Source organism: Rattus norvegicus, chromosome 1, assembly GCF_036323735.1.
Source record: "Rattus norvegicus strain BN/NHsdMcwi chromosome 1, GRCr8, whole genome shotgun sequence".
NCBI classification, from domain to species: Eukaryota; Metazoa; Chordata; class Mammalia; order Rodentia; family Muridae; genus Rattus; species Rattus norvegicus.
This window is the reverse complement of record NC_086019.1, coordinates 14,873,373-14,895,828: the sequence shown is the minus strand read 5'-3', so window position 1 is coordinate 14,895,828 and position 22,456 is coordinate 14,873,373. Positions and strand designations below refer to the sequence as shown.

General features: G+C 45.6%; 1 protein-coding gene and 1 non-coding gene across 7 annotated transcripts in view; one reads left to right on the top strand and one right to left on the bottom strand.

Annotated features, from left to right (window-relative positions):
- Nhsl1 (NHS-like 1) overlaps nucleotides 1-22,456 on the bottom strand; it is a 232,454-nt gene that overhangs the window by 112,499 nt on the left and 97,499 nt on the right. Inside the window, exon 1 of one of the 6 annotated variants that reach the window (XM_002728626.7) lies at nucleotides 20,349-21,177. The exons of 3 other annotated variants lie outside the window; for them this stretch is intronic. In XM_002728626.7, coding sequence (XP_002728672.1) covers nucleotides 20,349-20,550 — 202 coding nt within the window. In that variant the 5' untranslated portion in view covers nucleotides 20,551-21,177. Of the gene's footprint in view, nucleotides 1-19,088; nucleotides 20,320-20,348; nucleotides 21,178-22,456 lie in introns of those variants that run through there. 2 more of the 6 variants (XM_006227668.5, XM_063262306.1) reach the window with 2 other exon arrangements.
- LOC120100161 (U6 spliceosomal RNA) lies at nucleotides 8,105-8,211 on the top strand. The gene has a single exon (XR_005499954.1). It is a non-coding gene; the product is annotated as a U6 spliceosomal RNA (small nuclear RNA).

Below are 22,456 nucleotides of genomic sequence, written 5' to 3'. Positions count from 1 at the left end.
AACCTAGAACACTCTTTCTGTCCTGAAATCTTCCTCCTCCCCATCCCCCATCCCCTGTTCTTCCCCCTCCCTTTCCCCCTCCTCCCCCTTCCCCCACCTTCTGTGTAATAGTCTTCAGACAAGGGGCCTTGGAAGACACTTTGAGACAAACATGCTTGGGTCTGAAATGTATGTGGGAGGGGGACTAACCCCTTTTCTAGGTACAGCTTCTAGGTGAACTCAAGCAACACATGACAATTTGCCAATACAACGTATATTACAGTGATTTAAAAACAAAACAAAACAAAACTTAAAAACAGAAAATCAGCACCAGCAAGAAGAGTCCTTATTGTGACAATATACCTGACCATGGGGTTCAGGCCTTTAGAACTGATCTGGGAAAGCAATTTGGAAAAGTTTGGAGACAGAGGATAGAGAATGCCTAGAATGCTACACAGGTGGTTGTGGTAAAGAGCCCTGAAGACTTAAATAACAATAAAAAGCAAACAACAGCAGATCATGTTCATAGCGTTTTGGATGTGAACAAGTACTCTCCTAAGAATTGAACTAGAAACCATGCATGTCACATTCTGACAAAAAAAAAAAAAACTTGGCCACACTTTTTTCTATTTCTATTTTGTATTGACATCAGGCTGAATTTAAATTGGTGGACTACTTAATCCAATGAAGTCTCCAGATAGGACAAACTTCAGGTTATGGCATGAGCACTGCTGGCTACTTTTAGCCAGAATTACAGTGAAAATATGAACCTAAAGCAGATTAGAAAGATTCGGAAAGCAGGCAAGTAGGCCGGCAGAAAAGAGCATGTTAAAGTGACAGGTCAGAAGAGCACTGGTGCTAAAGAGACCTGTGCTTTTCAAGGGAAGCCAAGAACAAGGACAAGAAAGATGCCTGAGGAACTCTGGAGTCAGGAAAGCCCTACCCACTGCAGGCTCAAGACTAGCCAGGAAAGACCTTTCAAAGACTTGCTTGAGAAGTGCTCCTGCTTTGGCTGGTTGCAAAAGCTGTGAGACTGAAGCCAGGGCTGCAGGGGAAACTATAGAAAGGTGGAACGTCTGAGGAGAAAAGCTACAGGGCGCAAGTGGACACAGTTCTAGGTGGAAGTCATGTGGGCTGTAGCCAGCCAGGAAGTCGTAACTCCCACTCACCCCACCCACCAAGCTTGGGCTGCAGGACATTTACCCTGCTGGATTTTGCTCTTTCTGGGTTCCGTCCCCTCTTTCTATGTCCCTGTCTAAGTTAGGGTTTTACTGCTGCAAACAGACACCATGGTCAAGGCAACTATTCTAAGGACAACATTTAATTGGGGCTGGGTTACAGGTTTAGAAGTTCAGTCCATTATCATCAAGGCGGGAGCATGGCAGCATCTAGGCAAGACTGTGGTACAGGAGGAGCTGAGAGTTCCACATCTTTATCTGAAGGCCCTAGCAGAATACTGGCTTCCAGGAAGCTAGGTTGAGGGCCTTCAAGCCCACGCCCACAGTGACACACCTACTCCAACAAGGCCACACCTCCTAACAGTGCCATTTCCCTGGGCGAAGCATATTCAAATCACCACGGTCCCCATTTATGCTGCTTGAAATGACCTAGTCTGGGCCAAAGTATATAACTAAAACAAACAAACAAACAGATTCATAGCTTGACCCTCAGAAGAGATTTTAGATTAGAAATCTTGAATAATGTTGGGAGTGTTAAGAGTTTGGTGGGGCCTGCACTTTGCATGAGGAGACAGGCATAAGGGTAGGGGCAGGATTTGTGATGGCTTGGATATAGTATTCCCCAGCAAAAGGCTGTGTGCAAAATACCTGTCTCCCAGCTGGCGGGGCTACTGAAGAGAGATTAGATCATGAGAACGCTAACTTCATCAAAGGATAAAACCCAACGATGAGTTCATAGCTGAAGGTACTCTAGGGAGAAAGGCCGAGCTGGGAGAAGCAAGTCACTGCAGAAGGATGAGGTGTACTTCTGCACCATTCCTCTCTAATTCCTGGCTGCCGTGAGGCAAGCAACTTTCTCCTGTGACACCCTTCTGCCATGGTTATGCCCTGACAACCAACTCTGGAACCAGCTGGTAACCTCTGTAATCAAGAGACCCAAATCAATCCCACTTTACAGCCAAACCCCACTTTCAGCTCCTTTGACTGAAGCGAGGCCATCCCGGATACCTTTCTAGTCATTTCTCTCTTCTTACTAAATCTGACCTCCATCTGCTTTCATTCCTACTACACCTTTCTAAAAGGACTCTAATCATTCTACTTCTCCATTTATGTATCACACACACACACACACACACACACACACACACACCCCACATACATACATTTACACACATGTACATATATATATATATATATATATATCATACATATACACATACACATGCATACACACATGAAGGCCCCAAATCTCACATTCCTTCATCTAGCAATAAAAGCTCCTCTAGAATTAGACTTGGTTCACTTTGCAAACTCTTTTGGACACACCTACCCTTAAGTGGCCCCTTCAGCAGGCTTGTGTCACAAACCATACAGTCTCCTACTCTGGTTATCTTTGAGAACTCTGTCATTTCCTTTGTCTGGAAGGTAGCCCGGCTCCCACTCTGGCTTCTCACCTCACTAAAGCCTTACCTGAGCAGTTCCCCCTCTAGAAGGAATGAATCCCCTCTAAGTTCCCAACAACACTTTGCTCACCCAACTCTCTGCGTCACCGCTGTTCACCTGGAATGAGCGTTCCTCAAAGCAAGGGCCTGCTCCAGCAGTTAACTTTCCACACTCGAATGGTAAATAGAACATGACAGGTCAGGTCAGCAATTACTTGTAACATAAACACATAAAATCCGAGCCATTATGACTCATCTAGTGCATCCAAAAAGGAAGGGTTAAAGCAAAGATACAAATCCCAGCGGAGACATATATGCCCAACGGTATGTAGATTTCTGTTTTTAAAAAAATCATATTTAATGTATTTCTTAAAAGTTAAATAAATGGGTATGATTTCCCCTATATATACCTGTATTAAAACTCTGTATGGGTGGGGCTTGGTGGCTCATACCTTTCATCCCAGCACTTGAGAGGCAGAGGAAGGAGTGTGTGAGTCTCGGGTCAGCCTGATCTACATAGTGAGATCCTGTCTCCAAAACGAGACAAAACTCATTACTAAGTAAGTCACTGGTGCTATGAGTCACATTGTCACACCATAAGCCATCAATCTGTACAATCAAAAAAACACCCTCTTGAAGACTCTGTTGATGACTGTTAATAATTTGATTTAACTACAGAATTTTTACAAACCATTACTTTGGTCATTCTGCAGTAACTACATATTTGGAGGATGACGGTGGTGGGATAGGAGGAAGATCATTCTTCTGGAAGTATGTATTATAAGACTATTAAGGTTGGTATGTCCAGCTGGAGGGCGGATACCAAGAGATGTCACAATAATGACACATTCAAACCCCACTCCTTAGGAAAGCTACAAGGAAATATGTAGTCGGAGAGACAAACAAAACTGTCAGAGTCTATTTTTCTCTCTCTCTCAAAGTTCTGCCCTTGTCACTGTTGCCCATGAGATGCAAATGAAGACTCCAGGTTAAAATGACATAAAAACAACCACACAGAACAGACACAGCATCCTGGACTCTCAGGCTCTACGTGTCATCGGTGCGATCCTTGGGAGACTGGCTTCCAAAATACATATATCAATCACAGGAAAATGGACCCCAAAAAATAAATCACCAAGGTCGTGTGCATCATCATGATTTTCCTCGGCACCAAATAATCCAAGGAGTTCAACGTTCCGAGAGCAGAAATAGAGCCTGGCCTTCCACCTGAGCGGTGACCACCCTAAACTGTTAGAAAACCAACCTAAGTCAGAATTATTCAGGTTCCTACGGCAGCCAACCACGAGAGCCCCGAGTTCTGCCCCAACGTACAAACTCAAAACCAGCGAGCGTATCCAGCTACCACCACTTACAACCAAGCAGAAAGATTTAAAAAAATGAAGCTACATTAAGATATTGGTTAGCAGGGTAATATAAACTAATAGACTGTCTGGATTCAAGCTGGGCGTGATGGTACATGCCTTTAGCCCCAGCACTTCAGAGGCAGAGGCAAGCAGATCTCTCTGAGTGCAAGGCCAGCCTAAGCAAATCCAGGAGAACCAATGCTTGTTACAAAGTAAACAAACAAAAAAAGTACAGATTCCTGACTTTTTTTTTTTGTCTAGAGAACTAAGTATACTGTTCTAATACTTAACTGCCTTAAGACTTGAAAATTTAACAGATTTTTAAGAAAAAAAAAATTACGTATTTGGAAAGCTCAAAGCTCCATACAGAATTTTGGCGGAACCTGGTTGCTTGCTCCCGTAATCCCAACAGTCAGGAGGAGACAGAAGCAGGAGGGTTCTTTTCTGCAGAAAAGGGAGAACCAGTCTCAAAAACAAATAACTAAGAAACAAAACCTACGGAATTTCTATTAAAGGGCAGCTTAGTTCTGAAAGCCCCATGCTCGCCAACTTTTAACCTACTTTAACCCCGGTGGCCACACTTTAAGGAAGAAACTCACCATTTCCCTCTCAGCTGCCAAGTCTCCTAAGGATCTGGGCAGTTTGAAATGGTAGAGTTATTTCGGGACCCATAGGATTTGGAAACGAGAATGGTTTGAGGAAACCACCGAAGTTGGCCTCCTCGAGTCTTTTCCTCTGTCCTTAGGAGTTTAAAAATAGGCAGGAAAACGATTCCTCAAATTGGTAGGGCAATTTTAGGGGTGGAGTTCATGTTGAAGCCCATGATGATCACAGAGTCCTCAGGTCTGCAGGGAGCAGTACATCCCACAACGCAGCCCTCCTCTTTGATTAGGCAGAGCATGCCCAGGGCTTCCTATTTTGCATTTCTACTGTTCTCTCCCTCGCCCCCTCTCTCTGGCTTAACATCAATAAAGTTAAATCCCAATCCAAGTGGTTTACAATTCAGTTATGGGTAAAAAGGCTGAGATTTACTTTTTTTCCCCCATGTATCTACAAATTCGACTATTAAATACATCTACAACCAGTCAAGTAGAGAAAAGGGTATCTGTCAAACACAGAATGCCACGTTGAAAGTTGGAAAATGTGTTTGCTTCTTGGGAGGCAGGGGTGACTCTGACAGATCTACTAAAGTTTCTGTCTCCAGGAGCTGTGGTATAGACTAAGGCTGCAGCTTGGGGTGCATGGGTTTGCTCCCCCAACCTTTCCCTCTTTGCAACAGAATGAATGCAGTTTTTGTCTTTGAGTGAGATGAAATTGACACTTGAGACCCTCAAGGCTGAGGCTTCTCCCCCTCTGTCTTTGCAATGCTAAGTGTCTTTGTCCCTGCCACATCTGCTTAGAAAGCCTTCTTCTGGGTGACACAGAGTAAAGGCAAACTTCCAAAGCTTGCCCAGTGAGGTCAGCAGAGGAATTCATCGTTGACCTCCACAGCCGTCAGGAATATCAAAGCCACAGAAACGAATAAAAGAACACTTTCTCAAACAGCATTCAAAAGGGGAGAAGGAACAAAAGGCCAGGACCCCCTGCTAGTCTGACTCACCTGTCTGTTCCTCCATTCTTCTGCCACACGAGGGATAGCACAGGGCTATAAGAGTCTCAGTTCTAAGCCTGCTGGCAAGGTATCTCTGATAGGGGCCCTTCACATTCGGGACTCAGTTATTACACAATGTCTACTAAAACTCAGAACTAAGAGGGGAAACTGACATGGTTGTTGCTGTAATAATTCCACTTCACAAATTACTTATTGTTTCTCAAATTAGAAAGAAGTCTTTAGGGCCTGGAGAGATGGCTCAGCGGTTAAGAGCACTGACTGCTCTTCCAGAGGTCCTGAGTTCAATTCCCAGCAACCACATGGTGGCTCACAACCATCTGTAATGGGATCCGACGCCCTCTTCTGGTGTGTCTGAAGACAGCGACAGTGTACTCACATTCATTGAACGAATGAACTAATGAATGAATGGATGGAGTCTTTGAATTTTCATTTCGTCAGAAAAGAGACTTTAAACATGTCATTTTGTCTAAGAATTATAACCAAAACAGAGTAAATATGTGGGAGATGGGGGATTTTCTTATCACGAGTGAGACTTCCTAATGAATTCTCCAATATTTAGAAAACAGGAAAACTCACTTTCTCAGAGCTTCAATTTAAGTTCTGTTGTCAACGAATCTAAATTGCACTTAAACACTTTTGTATCTTTCCTATAATAAAACAGAGTACACATTAAAATTGTATTAAAACATTTTTTCACAAGTCTCTTATGCAAAAATGGAAGGATCCAGGATGGGGCTTACATCATCTCAATAGATTACTAAAAGATTATGAGAATGCTGCATATTGGGATTATTAGCAGTACACATAAGAAAAATAATGAAAATCAACTTTCTCAAGTCTTAGTCCCATTTATATTAATGAAGGTCAACTGTTATTTGATGTTTAGAGTAAAAAAGATTCATTGGACATTGTAATGGTTTATATGTGCCTGGCCCAGGGAGAGGCACTATTAGAAAGTGTGGCCCTGCTGGAGTAGGTGTGTCACTGTGGGTGTGGGCTTTAAGACCCTCATCCTAGCTGCCTGGAAGTCAGTCTTCTCCTAGCAGCCCTCAGATGAAGACGTAGAACTCTCAGCTCCTCCTGCACCATGTCTGCCTGGATGTTGCCATGTATCCCGCCTTGATGATAATGGACTGCACCTCTGAACCTGTAAGCCAGCCCCGATTAAATGTTGTCCTTCTAAGCATTGCCTTGGTCATGATATCTATTCATAGCAGTAAAACCCTAAGACAGACGTGTACCTGTCAATAACAGAAAGTTCTCTTTCTTTCATCATTTCTCTTTTTAAAAAAAAAAATCGAATGATGTTCATTAAGATAAACATATTAATGATGTTTATTAAAAAATAGTAATTTTGGCTAGCCATAGTGACAGCCCCTTGCAATCCCAGCCCTTGGGAAGTAGAGACAGGAAGACCACAAGTTTAAATACACCACAGACTACATACTGAGCCCTGGTCTCAAAACATTAGGAAGGAGCTGGAAGGGAGAAAGAAGGGGAAGGGAATTTGGGAGAGAAATTTTAAGTGAGTGAATAGACTTACAGAGTTGACTCAGTAGCAGCTGGAAAGAAGAGAAAGAAGGGGGTGGGGGTGAGAAGAGGGAAGGAAAACTCAGTGTTTGTTAGGGAAAGTCGAGCGCCAAAGCTTAAGAAGCTAAATTATGCTGAGGCTGGTGATCCAACCCAGTAGCACTGAGGGGTTACAGAGGTGTTTACACTTCGATGTTCTACAGAAAGAGCTGGATGGCCACATCCAGCGACAGGAGTGTACTGTGATGCCAACATGCTCGCTCCCTGGGAAAGGACAGCGAGAAGCCAGAATCACACTGGCCGCCAACCAGGGTGAGCAGGATGGGGCACACGATCTGATTAGTCTCTAGGTCAAGAGTCGGGATCAAATAGACTGCCCAGGCCCTGCCCGCAAGATACAAATTAGAAACACCAAAGCACACAGCGTGGTGATCCAAATACAGATTTTATTATTGGGGGAGGGGGGCGCGCACAGCGGTGGGGATTCAGTTTCTGCCAAAGCAAAGACACAAACTGTGGTGCTCATAGGGACTGTGCCAGATGACGACTCGTCATCTATTCACAGACACACCAATGAACCCAAAAATAAATAAATTGCATCCTGGGACTGCGTGGAGTTGCTTCAGAAAGTTCAGAAAGGAACTAAACCACAAGAAGTGGGTGCAAAACCCCCTCTATATCATTTCTCTCCTGCTGGCTGCAAAGCAGTCATTTAATCTTCCAGGACCTGCCTGCTGGCTGCAAATCAGACATTTAATCTTCCAGGACCTGCCTTCTCACCACAGGAGGAGATAAAGCCACCAGTCCTACCCATATTACAGGACGGTCATCACCATGAAATGAGAGCTTAGGTGTGTGGACACTGTGTAAACTCTGATCTGCAAACAGGATCTAGACACAGTGCAGTGCGCGGCCAAACATTTCAAACCATGTTAGCTTTCCACAAGGTAAAATTCCTTCCTTCCTGATTTGAAATAAGGCTCATAGAAATCCCAACAAGTGCTCCCTTCGGCAGCACATATACTAAAATTGGAACGATACAGAGAAGATTAGCATGGCCCCTGCGCAAGGATGACAAAAAAAAAAAAAAAAAAAAGAAAGAAAGAAAAGAAAAAAGAAATCCCAACAAAAACGTTTCCCCTCTGATGCAGGCTGGCCCGGTGTAACAGGGTTCTTTATCTCTGACCAATCACCAGTTTACAATACTTGAGGTTGCTAAGAAAACAGCTTCTCCTCTAGTTAATGCACTCTTTACTACAGACAGGCTAGAGTCTAACAATTCAGGGGTAAGTTTAAGTGGTAGGGAAATGGCTCAGTGGGTAACATGGCTACCATACAATCATGGGGAACTAGGTAAACACATGTAAAAAGCTAGTGTGGCAGTTCTATAACCACAGCACTGAATTGGGCGGGGCGTGGGGCACTTGTATGGAGACCAGAAGATCTCTGGAACTCCCTGGCCAGCCATTCTATTTTAATTGATAAGATCCAGATTTGGTGACAGACCTGGTCTCGAACAGTAAGGTGGGGTGAAACACAGGAAGCATTCGACATTGACCTCTGGCTTCTACATGCACACACATATACATGATCACGCATGAACACAAAGTACATCTACACACACATACACAAACACAAACACTAAATAAATTCAAGTGAATAAAATATCTCTACTAATTTTCCCCTTCTGGGGAATGGACAATCAGTGTAATGAATAAGATAGGCAGACACCGGCCAGACATCGCTAGTCACGGATTTCCCCTGGGGTCAGCCAGCAGGTGCGAGCAATCAGCCCACGTGATTAGCAGGATGTCATCCTGAGGCAGGAGATGAGGCTCACACTGGAAATCGCTCAGCCATGCTGCCATTTTTTCAAGGGCTGCTTCTTACACTTGGTCCTGAGCTAGTGGCACGGAGGAAAGCCCAGAAAAGGAATATCAGCGTGGGTGGGGAGAGGGGGATTTCTCAGTGTCACACGGCGTTTTCTCTGGTGCAACCCTGAGCCACGCTGAATCTCAAGGTGCCGGGGGTTTTCCAGACCTTTCTGTGCTGTGTGAAGAAGTGATTATGGCTGAAAGTATCAATTTACTGACTCGAGGCTGTGATCTAACAGGGAACAATGCAGCTAACTGGGTCAGGACCGACAGTCTCAGAAAGGGTGGATAAAGGAAAACGAGGGGTCTCCCCGGCAGGCAGGCAGGCAGGCAGGCAGGCAGGCAGGCAGGCAGGCAGGGTAGGCGACTAGGTTCAGAGTCTTCGTGTGCACACACAGGTCGACCACATGCGAGCAAGGAAACAAGGAGAGGCATACGATCCAGATCCAAGCTGAAGTTATGGACACCTCTGATGGGCAAAGAACTACAACCAACATTTTGGTGACTCAAGAGCCAAATACTCTCACGCCATGGTTCCACCGTAGAAGATTCTTCCCTCTTCTAAGGTGAGCCTCTATTTCTGGGGCGGTGGGAGGGGACCCAACTCGATTTTCAGAAACTAGTAGTAAAACTTATTTCTAGATCATTATTTTTGTCCGGAGTTTATTTGTGGTTTGAAGGAAGAATTAGAGCATCAAAGTGTCTCAAGTAAGTTGTGTAAGAGGCCCCAGTTACAGTAATTTAAACCAATTCATGCCTCAGACACTGGGGTATGACCACAGTCGCGTGAGCCAAAGTAACACACGCGGGGAGACGCATCCTTGCTCCGGCCTCACAAGGAAAGAAGCCGTACACGAAACAGCACGCGCCATCTCAAAACCCTCGTGTAAGCCAGGCAGACAGAATTCTCCTGTCAGGCGACATTCAGGCAAACGCACTAAGGAAGCTAATAAAGGAAGGGGGAAAAAAAATGACCATAAAGTAGACATGAAATCTCTTTCTCCGGGAAATCTCCCTGTGCTTTCTCTCCCTGTACTTTCTTTTGAGGAGGGGGAGAAATTATTTAAATAAGAACCCAACAGGTGAGGTGATCACAGCGACCCAAGAGCAGGCTACAACCAGCCATGAAGGTAACCTCGCCAACTGTAACTGAAATGCTTTGTAAAAGAATCTCCAACCAAACAAGACTAAAGCAAGACTCACCTGGGTGCAAGGGAGACTTGCGGCTTATCTCAAAATGCACCCCAGGAACACTGGAAACCCAGTGTTCTGCCGGAGCTGATGGGTTTCTGGTTACAAAATGACAGCAAGCCCCAGGGGACAGAGGACAAAAATCAACCGATAGAGTTAACTGGAACCTCAGGTGCCCGTGGTTGTTGCCTTAAGCTGTACCCAGGGAGGACGAGAGGACATGGAATTCAAACTTGCTGGCTTCCTCCCACAACTAGACTTCTTTAACGGGTGACCAGCTGAACTCTCATCCTTGGTCCACATTCTTTTCTTTTCCTTTTCTTTTTTTTTATTTAAAGATTTTATCTATTATATATGAGTACACTGTAGCTGTCTTCAGACACACCAGAAGAGGGCATCAGATCCCATTACAGATGGTTGTGAGCCACCATGTGGTTGCTGGGATTTGAACTCAGGACCTCTAGAAGAGCAGTCAGTGCTCTTAACCGCTGAGCCATCTCTCCAGCCCCATTCTTTTCAACCACATAGAGAAAGAAACGTCGAGCTGTGTCTTAAGACACCTGAGACACGCAACCTGTCACACTGGAGGCATATTCAGAAGTCCGACTAAGCCGTCAGAGATGGGCACTCCTTTACAGGAGAAAACGCTCAGCAAAGGGGAGACAACGCCGGAAGTGGACTCTTGACCTCTACTCTCTGACAGCCTACGGCTTCAACTTTATCACCATCCTTCTCCCGTCTTCTTCCACTCATTATGGCTCTCAGTGTGGTCTTTGTCAAAATAGGAGTGCAGGAAAATGGCACAGTCGAATGCCACCCTACTGTGTGACTGCTAAGGAAAAGTCCAAGACATGCGTCACTCCACATGACCTCTAACTTAAGCCATTCTCACACTGGACCTGGACGAGGTCCTTCTGGCTTTCCCAGAAGGCTGATTTACTGTATCTAGTGAGCAACAGAAGCTTTTAAAACACAAGTCCCCACTATGTGTATTCATGGATGATGGAAGGAATGTTCCCGGGAACTGGAGGGATTATTCTGGAGAATAGAACACTGACATAAGAGGTGCCGACTGGGAAATCAAATTAACAAACTCCTTCTGGGCAAGACAGCCTTCAACTGGATCTCACTGCTCAACTGGACGAGAACACCCTCACCTCGTCACTTGGCAGCCATGTTTGAACACTAAAAGTGAGGTAATGAAGTAAGAGCAATGGGTTTTAGCGAGATCCAGACAACTGTCGGCTTAATCTCAAGTAGAGCTAGTCAGTCGTCAGATAGCCATGAAAGGACCAGGGCTGCCCTGACGATGCTGGATTCGATGGCACAGACATGTGTGGTGTGATGTGTCAAGGTCTGATCAGAGGCATCATGCCATAGCTAGCTCCAGGCTCCTCTCGCCTCACACAAGGCGTATGCTTGTACATGAGCAGTAGGGGAAATGGCTATTAAAACATTTTCCAATCGCCCGCATTAAGGCGGTGATCACCACAAATGACACTGTCCGTGAGAGAGAGTCAGTCAAAATCTAATGCAACAGCCACCTGTCCTTCATACAGCTAAAGCAAACGGAACAGTGCTTCTTAAAAACTCAGGTGTCGGGGCATGTCACTATAAACCCATGAGGCCGCCTAGTCTGCAGCTCCAGAAATGCCTTCCTTGTGGGACTATATAATAACTTCGGGGGCTGGGGATTTAGCTCAGTGGTAGAGCGCTTACCTAGGAACTGCAAGGCCCTGGGTTCGGTCCCCAGCTCCAAAAAAAAAATAAATAAAATAACTTCGATAAGTCCTTCGTCATCTCTTCTCATGACTGCAGTCCCTGGATGGCCCGGTTCTAGTCCTCTGTGCTCTGCTCCATTTAGCATGCCGTGTCCCCGTGCTCTACTGACCCCATATTCCCACAACACCTGTGCGCTGACCTGCAGAGTAAGTAAGGGTGAGGCACAGAGGGGACTTCAGAGAGCTGCAAATCCAGGAGAGATAGGAGTCCCCCTGAAACTAAAAGTACTGAGTCCATGACCCCAAAATGACCAAGGTATTGCCAGTGTCACTTCTCTGTCTGAAAAAAATTATAATGGGGGTTCCTGTCTTATCACAGGGAAATTCTGCGACCAGTTCCATTCTGATGATCTTGCCCTGTCCTGATTATCAAATCAATTGCTACTGTTATTGGCCATTTATGATTCCTAGGCAATATCTATAAATTAAGTTAATTCATGTACAGTGTTATTAGTAGTGTTTAGTCCTGATAAGCATTCCCCAAATACCAGCTAATGCTAATGACTGGGGTTGAGCTGAGTGATTTCAGACACAGCTTTCTAATGCTAACCTTTGATTATCTCAGGATCTGACAAAAGTACTAACGGATAGGCTCTTAGGAGGATTACATAAATACAGTCATAGCTTATACCTGATTATACGACCACTCCAAAGAGACTTGCTTCTACACTGAAACTTTGCACTATAGGGTACCTTAGTTAAAAAAAAACAAAAAAACAAAAACAAAAAAAAAAAAGTCACTTGACTGTTGACAGTAAAGAAATTACAGCCCAACGGCCAGTACCATTACATCCGGCCACATCCAATCTATAAGGCAGTGGTCCTCCACCTGCAGGATGCAACAGGGAAATCCATTCATCCCGCATACCAGATGTTTAGATTACAATACATAATAGTGGCAAAATTAGTTATAAAGTATCAACATAACAATTTCATGGTTGGGAATCACTGCAACAGGAGGACTTGTACTAAAGGGTTGAAACATTAGGAAGGTTGAGAGTCACTGCTCTAAGGTAACACAGTATCTAAAAAGTATACATTTTCATTCAAAAGAAACTCCGCTAGTGATCTATGAATAGACAGTATACCATTCATCGTAAAAGAGTTTAGTGATTGTCCCCAATCACAGAATTAGCAGGTAATAGAAGCAAAATGTCCACGTTCAGAACAGACATCAACATCACTCCCTCCTTCACTTAAAATACACCATGCTTCGCTTAAAAATATCATTAGACTAGGGAAATGGTTGGGAAGCTAAATTCTACTTGGAGGAGATAGATAACACTGAACACAAACGCATTGAATGTACAACATATTAGATGGTGGTGAATATTTCGGAGGGGGAAGGGGAGTGGGTGATGCAGAGGTTAGGAGGAGAGCCCACTGTGACCATCTAACACATAGTCACTGTGCGACTGTGGACTGGAGACTGCAGAGGTGACAGAGAGAACCAGGTGCAAAGCTGCTCTAGGAAAGGAGAGGCCAAGTGCCACCACAAGCAGCTTAGTGCCCTGAGAGGGGACGCGGAGGTTGGGTGACAAGCAGGAAACATGTGGCGTCAGTCTTAGGGAACACTGTCAAAGACATGGCCATTAAAGTGTCTGAGAAGGAAGCCTACTGGGGTTAGGGGTGGGGGGGTGTTTCCAAGTAGAGGCTCCCATTTGTGTCGCTCAGGATTACGGATGCTGCCTGTGTTAGAATGAGCCTGGCCTTCTCATGAGTGAAAGCAAGGGACATGGTTGAGAGGAGACCATGATAATGCCACACCGCAGCCCCTCCTCACCAGATGGCCATCACTCCTCTTGTAACTCATCGCTGCTCGCTAAACTTCACTCAACAGTCAAAGTAATCAGATGCTTCTACAATGCGCCTGATGGACGCTCACCCTGAGAGCAGCAACAGCCAACGGCAGGCTACCGCCATGATGTTCCCACAAATGGATCCTTGTCTTCTGCTGCACCCCGAGTTCAGACCAAGCACACAGCTACTCTAACCTACTGTTTCTTCAGTCAAACTCACAAGCGGGTAGTTGCCGGGCCTATGCAAGAAGCACTATTGAAGACTCCAAATGGATTATGGTCCCCTACTCCGCTGTAATTTACTAAGCGCCCAGCCCTAGAAGGAGGAGGGATAAGCGTCTGTCCTAAAAGACTTGGCTGTCAAGTCCAAGAGTCAGACTAAAGCAAGCAAGCAAGCATGAAAAAGGCAATTACAGGGGACGAGGAAGGCAGAGAAGTAACAGAGAAGGAAGTGAGCAGTGCAGCCTTTGACAGTGCGTTCGGAAGCTTATATAGGAAATTAGTAGGCCCAGCAGAAGGTGCCTGCAGCATTCTGGGAACAGGAAGGGGAAGAAATGCAGTATGAATCCTGGACTTGTCACACACACACACACACACACACACACACACATATCACAATGTAAGAGTTAGGGCACGGACAGGTCAGAGCACATAACTTCTGTGCTATGTTAAGGGATGGAACCTCTTCCCCGTAGGCAGTGGTGAGCCCCAAAGACTAACCCTGAATAAATATGCATCTTAGAAAAATCACTCTGGAAGGAGTGAGGACTTAAGAGTGACTCAAAATGGAGCAAGAATAGAGACAGCAGATGAGGAGAGAAAAGCTCGGGGAAGAGCATCTGTATGGCCTGACCTACACAGTGCATTTCAGGACTGCCAGAGCTTCCTAGTGAGGTCCCGCCTCAAAACGACAACAGTAACAACAACCACAAACCTTTAATTAGAGGAAAAACATTAGAGTTTAAGAAAACCCTTAAAATTACAGAAACAATATTGAATACTTGTAAATGAATAGTATTCTCAAAATTATAAAAAAAATAAATACATAAAATCAAAAGCTGGGTTTGGTAGCACACATCATTAATGCCAGCGCTTGGGAGAAAGGTGAATCTCTGAACTCAGGGCCAGTTTGCTCTAATAGCAAGTTCCAAGCCAACCAAGGCTACATGATGAGAATGAGTCGGAAGGAAGGAAGGAAGGAAGGAAGGAAGGACGGACGGACGGACGGACAGACTGACTGGCCAGAAAATACAGTTTCAAAAGTCTTTCATCATCTAGTAAAGATATTCCAACAATGGAAAAAAGCAAAAATTACTTCCAAGCTGAAGCCCTAGCAGGAAGCCCCTAATTTCATCAGTAAGACCCTTCAAGTCATTTAAGGAAGTATCTAATCTTCAAACTAGTCCACAGACTTTTTAAAGTTAAAAAGGGGAGGAATACTGAGTCAATCATCATTTTAATAAAAACTCCACAACTTAATTACCAAAAAAGGGTCATTTTTACAACAAAACAAGGTACAGAGGCAACTGGGACTGCCAACCTAAAAGGAGAAAGAAATAAGCGAAGGCCAATGAAGGGTGGTCTCGGCGGAACAGGTAAACTATTAAGTAGCACTTTGTCCCTTTCACAGAACATCAACTTCCACGGAGTTTAAGAAGGAAAACAAGCCAGCATTCACCGAGAACATTTGTCTTAGTGCATTTGTTAAGATAAAAGTCCATTTAAGCACTTTCCTGACAGAGCAACCTTCAGAATAAATAAAGCCTGTTTGGTCTGAAGCACCACTCCGGAAAGTTACTTTAACAATATTTCTCAGCGCCCTTTTTTGCCTTTCTTAATGTCAGTGCTGTTCCTGGGCCTCACAATTTTAAATGTGCTTTACTATAAAAAAATAATAGAATCCCGTTGCTAATACGAAAACAAGGGTTTGATCTTGCTGCATTAGGTCTTGGTAATCCATTTTTTTCTCCATTATAACAGCTGATCATTAATAATTCAACTGTGCACAGTAAGCCTGTTTTCTGCTACACTCTTATGAGGAGGGATACCGGGATAAAATGAAACAGAGCCCCCACATACAATTTACATGTAGTTCCTCCATGCAAAAAAAAGTATTTTCTAGTGTACAAATCGTTCATTATCCCTGATGCCTACAAAGGCTGTCCTCTGATTTTTTGGGGGGCTGGGAGGTGGGGGGTGGGGGGTGGGGAGGTGGGAGGTAGGGCAAGAGGTGCCAGAGATTTAATCCAGGGTCTGGCTCTAAGAAGCTGCATCTCTAACCCCACATTTGAAATTACAAGCACTGAAATAACAGACCAGTCAGATTTGGTAACGTTACTAAAGTTCAGAAGATGGTAAAATGTACACGGAGAGAACAAAAATGCTCTTTGGAACAAGGCTTTGTACGTCAGTTAACCTCTCTATTTGTAGACCTGTCAGCTCCAGAATCATCAATCATGCCTCCCCCCCATCCAAAGGAGAGCCGGGGTGAAACAAGACGTACTCTGGGCAATGAGCAGACAACCCACCCCTACCTCACCTCATTGGATTTTCTTTCAGAAGAAAGGGGGAAGCGTGGGATGGAGATGGGTCATTAGTTTTCCCTGAGAGCCTTCCGTGGTTCTGGTGAAGAACCACGCACTAAACACTGGTTAACTCCATGCTTACAGCAAGAAGAAGACGGGAAACACGAGTCTAAGCGATTCACGCCGTGCTTTTCCACAGTCAGTGTGTGTAACTGCCCCTCAGACGCCTTCTGTGGAACCAGAAACGCCAAGCAGCAGTGCAGGGCCTGTGCACCTTCATGTCCTCCACCCAGAACACAGTAAGCGAGGATCCTCCCGTGAGCCTTCCTTCCTTCCTTCCTGTCACAGCAAAGGGACACCGGAAGCCTGCCGTGCGACTACATTCTCCCTCTCTCTTACACAAGCATCTAACGATACCGCTCCTGATTCACTGATGAGCGCTTTCACAGCCTGGTTTTTATAATTAAGAAGAAGCATGGAGTGCAGAAGTGGGTCACATCCCAGCAAGAACGAGAGAACTGACGACCGTGTTACCACACGCTCTTACTTCCCCAAGTGCAAATGTCAGGATGAGAGACTTGCAATTCCCAGGTACTGTGGCAAAATAAGTGGTGATTGCTTTGAACCTGTTTATATAAATCGTTGGTACCTTCCCTTCTTTCAATTATGTATATATAGGGAAAGGAGAGATGTGCACTTGAGTGCGGATGGCCCCAAGGTCCCAAGACAGTGTCAGACCCCCTAGAGCTGTAGCTAGAGGCAGCTGTAAGCCACCTGACCTAGGTCATGAATGGAATTCAGGCCCTCTGCAAGAGCAGTGGGGATGCTTAACCTCTGGGCCCTTTCTTCAGCTCCACTCCAGGCAACTTTTTGAAGGTCACGTGGTAGAAAGAAACCTGCTGGTTGCTTCTAGTCACACAAATAGAATCTGCCAAGAAATCCTAAGCTACTGTTTTACCTTCGTAAACATGTAAAGTAACCATGTAAAAACCTGTGTCGTGACTGTTACCGGCCAGCCTACACACTCGCGTAAAAAGGCCTTCTACTTTTGCAAAATGAATGGTTGTGTCATATAACTTACTATTCATTCACCGGGGATCCGGTTGGTGGCTTGGCTGTGCTGAGAAGTGTTACCTGGTGACAGCAGGCGGGAACAACAGTGTGTCCTTGAAGCAGCTGGGAACAAGCAGAAGGACTGCAGAGCCTGCTTCCCCAGACCCCACAGGGCACAGGCAGTGACTTTCCCAGTGACCACTGCCCCACCTCCATCTGTCAGACCTGAAGGACATCAGTTTTTCAAGAACATTATCAGTCAAAAGTCTGTTCATGTTCCGGGCGTTAGGTATGGAAGTCATCTCATACTCCCATCACACCAGTAAGTCTTGGGTGCTTTCTTATCTGTGACCCTATCTCGACGGTCACCCACTACAGTGACCGCTACTGTGACCCTATCTTGATGGCCACCCACTGCAGTGACCGCTACTGTGACCCTATCTCGATGGTCACCCACTGCAGTGACCGCTACTGTGACCCTATCTTGATGGCCACCCACTGCAGTGACCGCTACTGTGACCCTATCTCGACGGTCACCCACTGCTGTGACCCTATCTCGATGGCTACCCACTGCAGTGACCGCTACTGTGACCCTATCTCGATGGTCACTCACTGCAGTGACCGCTACTGTGACCCTATCTTGATGGCCACCCACTGCAGTGACCGCTACTGTGACCCTATCTCGATGGTCACCCACTGCAGTGACCGCTATTGTGACCCTATCTCGACGGTCACCCACTACAGTGACCGCTACTGTGACCCTATCTCGATGGCCACCCACTGCAGTGACCGCTACTGTGACCCTATCTCGACGGTCACCCACTACAGTGACCGCTATTGTGACCCTATCTCGATGGCCACCCACTGTAGTGACCGCTACTGTGACCCTATCTTGATGGTCACCCACTGCAGTGACCGCTACTGTGACCCTATCTTGATGGTCACCCACTGCAGTGACCGCTACTGTGACCCTATCTTAACGGTCACCCACTGCAGTGACCGCTACTCCAAGTTACACAGGTTCAGCTTCTATGTCAGTCATCAAAATAAAACCCAAAATCTTGCACGACTTAACTCAAAAGATGGTTCCTCTTTTGATCCACTAGTATAAATAAATGTTACCTCTACATTTCTCCAAAGGACAGAATTATGACAAATGAAGACTGTTAGAACCTGCCCCTAAGGGAGTCTGTCAAGGATGAGAACCGTTCTTCTTTGTAAGCTAAACAGAGAAACAATATAGTTCTGAGATTTGTAATGCACAGAGGCAGCATTTAATGGATCCCCACCCCTCCAAACCCCGTATGTCAGGATGATAACATTTACCCTGGGCCAACAGTCCCCCTGTTACACGAAGGGATAAAAGGCACGGTGTTTTGTATTATAAATAAACAAGTCCGGCCTTCCTTCAGAACTTGCCTTTCCCCTTCACAATGACTTCTTTATTTTCTACAAGTCAAGTGTACACTACCTGCTTCGCTTTCCACATAAACCTAAGGCATACAAATTCAGTCTCTCTCCCTTTAAGGCTAGCATGCGTGAGCCGTAGACAGTGGAAGTCCTAAAGAAAGCTGCGTGCTCACACGTATACACTCTTCAACGGAAACCTGAGAGCAGCTGGGTTGAAGCAAAGTTAAGTTCTGAGAAGCAACTTCTGGCAAAGACTAAAGGAAGTCAAAAGTGTACCCCTTGTAACCACAGCACTATGGTGTCCACCCTATAAACTGGTTCGGTTCAAACGTTACAGCCCAGTCACTTACCAAAACCACAGCCTATCCCTGATTTAGAAAAGTAGTTCACAGATGTAAACTACATAGCTTCTTCATCTGGGAAGCAAATGCCCGTTTCGATGCTGGCAATTACACAGTGGGAGCTCAAATGCCAGGTTTCAAAGCTCAGTATGGGCGGACCCCTGGTGGTCAACTCCCTGATGTAATAAATAACTGACATCTTCAAAAAAATATTAACCAGCCCTTCCTCTGCCAGTTCAACAGGCAAACACAATCGAGTTAACATCCATTGTCCTTGTAAAAAGAGCTGTGCTTTAATTCTCAAGAGTGCACAGTGGGACTATGTACCCAGAAGCATGCAGGTTACTTAATTCTCACATTTCTGCAATTTGGGTTCCCAAAAGAGAGGGAAGAATAGGTCCCCAAGATGTTCTAGCAAGGTTTCTCTTGGCAGAGAGAGAACACAGTAAACAAGTCACACACAGTCCTGGCAGTGTCTGCGCTAGGCTCCTTTATAACACACAGGAGTGCTTCCCTGCTAGACTCTGGACAACATCCAGCAAAGAAACCATTTCAGAGCTTAAACAATTCAGTCCCTACAGCAGACATCCTAACAGGCAGACCTCAGAAGTTCTATATAGAAAGTAGGGGGTGATATAAAATACTAGAATGCACCCCTGTCCTCCAGCAGGACTACAGTTTTTCCTTACCCTCTAGGGGGGTCTAACATGCTAATCCTGAGAACAGAAACCAACACACCAACGATGGACTGACAAGGAACTTGACAGAAATCCAAAACTCTTTTGGCCAAGGTAAAAACTCTTGTGTCCATTTTTCCACCGTGTGACACTCAACACCTGTCTAAGTCATACATTCACCAAACTCATTCATCTTCTCAAAAGAAAGCTGCAAAAAGACCATCCACAAACCTCCAAGCTTTCTCGGACCATATAGGAAAGAGCTCATGACTTGCCCCAGACCAGATGATCCCATCTGGGGTGATACCTTCTTCCTGACTTACCCAAATTACAGGAGAACATGGGCTGGGGAAGGCAGGGAGAGCACCTGCAGCAAACCACAGCTGTTTAACCTTCTGGGAGGGTTACTGTCTCAAGCTGAATCTTGGCGGAACAGTTTTTAGACGTGTAAACAAATGAACAGTGCTTAGTTCCAACAGAGACTCCTCATGGAGCAGGAGAGGAACATGACAGAAAAGCACTGACAGCAACAAGGAACAATATAGAGCAAACTTTTTAAAAGATGTTTAAATTACGAGTAAGATAAAGTCACCTTTTCTGGGCTGGGTCCTGTATATCCAATTCTCATCATCAGCCTCCACCTGCTGCCCACAAACGGACAGCTCTCCATCGCTGCGAAACAGCCTCTTTGTCTGCCTGGACAGGGAGGAGAAATTTATCCAACTCACGGCACGTGAGAGGGAGCCTGGGTTTGCCTTGATTCTGAAGGAACCTGCAGAGCCTTCCTTTTTCATCTTCTTTCACATCAAAATCCTCTAGAGACAAAGGGCGGCCCAACAAACAAAACGCTAGCTTTTTAGAATTGGCCCGGATCCTTGAAAGGGGCCTGCCCCTTCCCACTTATCCAGACAACGCTCAGAGTCAGGCAGGCTTTTGTGCTTCTGCGTGCCCGACTAAAAGGAAAATGACGGATTAAAGATAATTAAAAAAAAAAAAAAAGGTTTACTCTAGCCACATTGTAGCACCAATTTCTGGCGGGAGGTCCACAGGCAAAATAAAAATAATAAAAATAAACAGAAGTACAAGCTTTAGAAAAATAATATAGTCATTTCAGAAACACTTGCCAAGACTTTGCGAAGAAGAGCCAAGGTACCCCGACTCTTGGCTGTATGGCTAGCATCCCTAGATGTAATCCTACGCCTCTCCAGGGCATCTTTCCTTCTGAAGGCAGAAAGCCAGGCTTCTGGAGCTGCAGAAAAAGATCCAGCGTCAAGCAGGCCCCCCAGTTTAAAGTTCACCCACACAGGTTACTCAGGAGAAATCAAAGGGTTCGGCTCTGTTGTCCCGACACAGGGCAGAATCATAAACCGCCCACTTGCCCTCCTTCCCGTGTGGGAAGAGCTCCTAGCCGCAGGACTCCACAAACAATAAAACAGGCTGTGTAGCTATCGCTTGGATTACAGAGTAAGCACTCCTGCGAAAGATGATAGGCTTGCCCGACACTGAAGGCACCTCATTGGAGACAGAGAGCCCCGCCCCTCCACAGACCACACTCCGGTGGTAGCTCAAACTTCTGAACTCCTGCAAAGCAATGGAAAAGCAAGCCTGTGTAGAATGTAGACGTCTCTCTGCAGATCACGAAAGGAATATGATTGCCGATTATTGGACCCACTTCTGAAAACGTATGATCGCCAGAAGCTCTTTTAACGCGGTTTCTAGTCCAGCATTCCGGAGGTGGGGGGGACACGGGTTAAGGAATGCCACGATCGATCAAGGATAAGGTAAGCAGTTTTGCTTCACCTCCTGCTTTCTGCGAAGGTGAAATGCAGCCACGTTCGCACCTGTTCCTGCCTCCCCTCCTGCCACCAGCAAGCAGAATACGGGGCCAAGCACACCCAGTCAGGCTGGCCCCAGGAGGCCATCCTCCTCTGCCTTACAAAGGCAGCCCAACCAGAGAGAATCCAATCCGGGGAAAACATCAACAACAAAAACACAATGCAATCAGCTGCTAGTTAAAGCAAAGCACCTAGAAACCCTACCTTTCATTGGGGTGTAACACCTCCCCTAGTTTCTTGGGGTGCCCTAGTCCTAAACTGCAGCATCCCCTGACCCCAGAGTGAATTACACTCACTCAGAGCGAGGCAGACAACAAGTAAATAATCAGTCACATAAACACTAACCAGTTTACTGCAAAATAAACTGATTACAGGCTCTAAAAGCAGCAGGGTAGAAGCAAATGCCTTTGATCTCAGCTCACGGGAGTTAGAGGCAGAAGGATCTCCTAGTTCAAGGCCAGCCTAGTCTACAAGGTGAGCTCCGGTGAGCTCCAGGACAGCCAGGGTTATGCAGGGAAACCCTGTTCCAGGAAACAAAAAGTTCTAAAGGAGTCTGTTCCAACTCTCTGAGACTTAAAGAGAGGGTTCTTCAAGCATTCCCCATGGGGTGTTCACTGAAGAAGATACAAAGTTTCCCTAGGACAGTGGATTCTCCTGCTACACAAGACACCCACTGGGACTGAAGAGTTAACTGAGAAAACAGACGTTAGTACAGATGAGGTCAGAAAACCTAAGGGTTCTCAAGAGGCCATGTTGCTCAAATCCCTCAAGCTACAGACAGAGAAACTCAAGCCCACACACACCCCATGCCAGAGCAGTGGTCAGGGATGGGGAACGGGTTATATATCAGACACCACCGAGTCCA